This window comes from Otolemur garnettii, unplaced genomic scaffold (genome assembly GCF_000181295.1).
Source record: "Otolemur garnettii isolate 467f Iridium unplaced genomic scaffold, OtoGar3 scaffold00087, whole genome shotgun sequence".
In the NCBI taxonomy this organism is placed as follows: domain Eukaryota; kingdom Metazoa; phylum Chordata; class Mammalia; order Primates; family Galagidae; genus Otolemur; species Otolemur garnettii.
In genome coordinates, this window is record NW_003852482.1 from 8,092,586 (window position 1) to 8,095,929 (window position 3,344).

Consider the following 3,344-nt stretch of genomic DNA (forward strand, 5'->3'; position numbering starts at 1 on the left):
CCCAGGCTAGAGTGCTGGGACATCAGCTTCGCTCACAGCAACCTTGAACTCCCGGGTTCAAGTGATCTTCCTGGCTCATCCTCCCAAGTAGCTGGGACTATAGCCAGTGTCACAGAGTGAGATTCTGCCTCAAAAAAAAAAAAAAAAAAAAAAAAAAGAAAAAGAAAAAAAAAGAAAAAGGCCTAGAACAGACCCCTCCCAGAAAAGAAGGATGAGCAAGAGTCCAGAGACAGGTGCCCACCGGACAATATCTGAAAGCAAGCATCAGGTGTCAAGGCCAGCCGGAAGGCAAGAAAAAGGGATTTGGGGAACCTATCACTGAGGGACTATACATGTAGGCCCTTCCCTGCCAAGGTCAAGCAGCTCCAGGATTAGCCTGCCCAAGAAGAGGGAGAAAGTACAAGGAACAAGGTAGAAATAAATAAAATGTGTCCTTCCTAACTTGCAAGAGAAAAGGCCACCTCCAGCAGGGGGAGCTCCAGGAAACCTTGCCCTTTCTGATTGGAGGGCAGGCAAGACCACGTGCATGAAAACCACCTGCGGTGGTCAAGAGAATCTGAGTTCCTGGCCTCCCGAGAGACCTCACCCCACCCAGTCATCATACATACTGAAGTCTAAGAGCACCACTCTGCATGATGTCTCCAAAGGATAAGCTCCTTTTCCAAGTAGGCCATGGGCATGACAGACCCAAGCCACCTGAACTCAGAGGGGCCCTTGGCCATTTGACAAGTGACGGGAAAGCCAAGAGCTCCCAACCCCACTCCCCCAGCAGCAAGGTCTTGCCTTGGCCTCCAAGCTTATCAGGACAGAGCTGGACCTCACTCCAGTGCTTTTCCCACTGCCCTGAGGTCTCAAGGGTCAGAGCAGCTAGCCTAAGATCCAGAATAACACAGTGGGGTAGAGAGAAGCAGGAGCCCCAGAACCCAGTGGCAGTGAGTGGACACACTGGCTAGCCCCGACTCACCTCAGCCTTATACATGCGGATGAGGCCCTGATTCACTTTGGACCAGGAGGGGACAGCACTGATGTTCCACAGCTGGTTAGAGTGCTCTGCAAATGGGCCAGTCTTCATCTGAAAGAGAAGAGTCCACAGCTGGAGAGAGAGGGTCTGCTGGGAGCTCATCCCCACTCCTCTGCAGCAAAGTCTCCCTCCCTCCCTCCCTCCCTCCCTCTCCTTCCACACACACACACACACACACACACACACAAATACACTGCACTTGGTGACCCAAGCCAGGCATCTGCCTGTGAGGCCCACACACAAACAGGCACGTATAAGTGCCAGAGACGTTTTCCCATTGGGAAAATGTTATCTTTTGTCCATCCCCTGTCACCCTTCTTTCTCCCACAGCCAAAAAAGGTGCCTGGTTCCTACACCCAAACCTAGTACCATAGGAAAGTAAGATCTGCACCCAAGCCCCTGGTATAGCTCCCCAAAACTCCCAGGAGCCTCTCCAACACAGGGCCTCCTGCCCACAGAGATTAACAGTCCAGTTCATCCCAGCAGCCTGGACCCTGTCTCTCCAGGCTGCACCTCTCCTGTCCTGCCCCCTCAGGGCACTGGGTCTATACCTGCCACAGGCAAAGTAGAAGAGCAGAGGAAAGGGTCAGTCTGGGGGAGGGACAAAGTGATATGGCCAAACCCAGGCACCTGACACCCTCTGAACAGTAGACAGAGCAGAGCAGAAGACAGAGCCTGCTTCATGCTGGCCCTGCAGCAAAGTCAGGAGGAAGGTCTGTGCAGAAAGCAGCCCAGCTTGGCCAGGAGGTGGAGAAGGGGTGGGTTACAGCCACAGCAGTGAGAACAGGCAGGAGCAAGGACAGCTCCACTGCTGACCCCTCCTCTGGTCAAGGAGTCTAACTGGCCAGGAAGCAAAAGAAAAATTCTGCAGCAAGCCCAGTGTTGTTCCCATGACATCAGAAACCACAGCAGTGACAGGGCAGCTGTGCGCCTGAGCACCTCCCTCTGATGCCACAAGGCCAGCACATTTGTATTTATTAACCGAGCAGTGTGCAATCCCCCAAACACAACCCCCCAGCTTGCAGGCAGCATTTATAGAGGAAACAGGGCTCAGCACCCTGGGCCCCAGGCTGCAGAAGGAAGACTCTGAAAAGCAAAGAAGCTGAGTCTGGCAAGGAAGCAGAGACTTGGACCCTGTGTGGGTAGAAGGTTCCAGAAGAAGCTGTGCACAGAGGCATGGGGGTGGGGTCTGAGCTGTTCTAGGGAGGAAGGACAGCCTGACGTGCTCTTCATTTGGGGGCATCATAACAATAAAGGCATTCAGGAACCCATGGGCCCCCAATGTGAGCTGTGGGTGCTGCCTCGTGACCCACTCCTATAGACCTCTTCCTTCTCCAATAAGAGCAACTCTGACAAAAGCTTTAGGATTTAAGTCAAAAAAGGTGTAATTTTATCCGTCACCTCCTTACCCTGACCCACGTTCCCAAAGAGCCAGTCAATATCCAGGCTCAGGAGCCAGAACAACACGTTCCTCCTTCCTGTCCCAGGCTCACCAGCAGCCAGGCCAGAGTCCTGGGCAAGAGAACAGGCCAAACCCAGACTGGTCCCCGTATGGCCAGCCTTTCTTGGGCCACTCCTTTCACCTGGAATCATCCAAGCCTCTATCCTCCAGGGGGGGAGTAGGCACACACAACCCCCTACAGGGGCCCCACCTTTATGGACCCACAGAAGCAGACTCTACCTGACACCGCCCACCTCCCATCATTGGAGCTATGTAACCAGTCTCACTCTCTAGTCAAGGCCAGGGAGCAAACCACCCAGGAGGCACCCTGCTAGCTTTGTGGGACAGCAGCAGCTGCAGGGACCTGCTCAGCAAAGGCTCAGAGGCCAAGGCAGGCAGAGGGACCCTGGGAAACCCGAGACTATCTCCTGGGCCAGCTTCGCCCACCAGGGGCATAGAACAGATCCCCAGAAGGTCCACTGGCAGAGCCAAGGCTAGGCCTGGAGCCTGGGGCCCCCAGCGTTGAAAAGCCCTGGGGTGCTGCTTCTCTTGAGGGGCTGTACGTCCACTCCCCAGGCCTCCAGTGGCCCAAAGTTTCCCTAAGTCCTTCAGAAGGAGACTCTGTAACTCTGGGTAGGGAAAACTGATGAGGGGAAAAATGGAATCCGGAGTGAGAAAACAAAAAAATTAGCTCATTCTAGCCACAAAGGGAGAAGAGAAAGAGCAAGAAGGAGCACGCTCACTGCAGTCCGCAGTGACCCCAGGGGAATCGTGTGAGTCAGAGCAGCCATATTGAGCAGGAAATTACTCACAGACGCTGCGTTCCTGCCTCTCCACTCCCCAGAGGATCGGCCTTTTGTAAATGGTTCCTCTGTCAGTAAC

At 54.2% G+C, this 3,344-nt stretch overlaps 1 protein-coding gene across 3 annotated transcripts in view; it reads right to left on the reverse strand.

Moving 5' to 3' along the window:
- The window catches only part of PTPA (protein phosphatase 2 phosphatase activator), a 36,341-nt gene that overhangs the window by 5,309 nt on the left and 27,688 nt on the right, over positions 1-3,344 (reverse strand). For all 3 annotated transcript variants that reach the window (XM_023516219.1, XM_023516218.1, XM_012808249.2), the window contains one exon: positions 965-1,072. In XM_023516219.1, the coding sequence (XP_023371987.1) occupies positions 965-1,072 (108 nt within the window). The remainder of the gene's footprint in view (positions 1-964; positions 1,073-3,344) is intronic.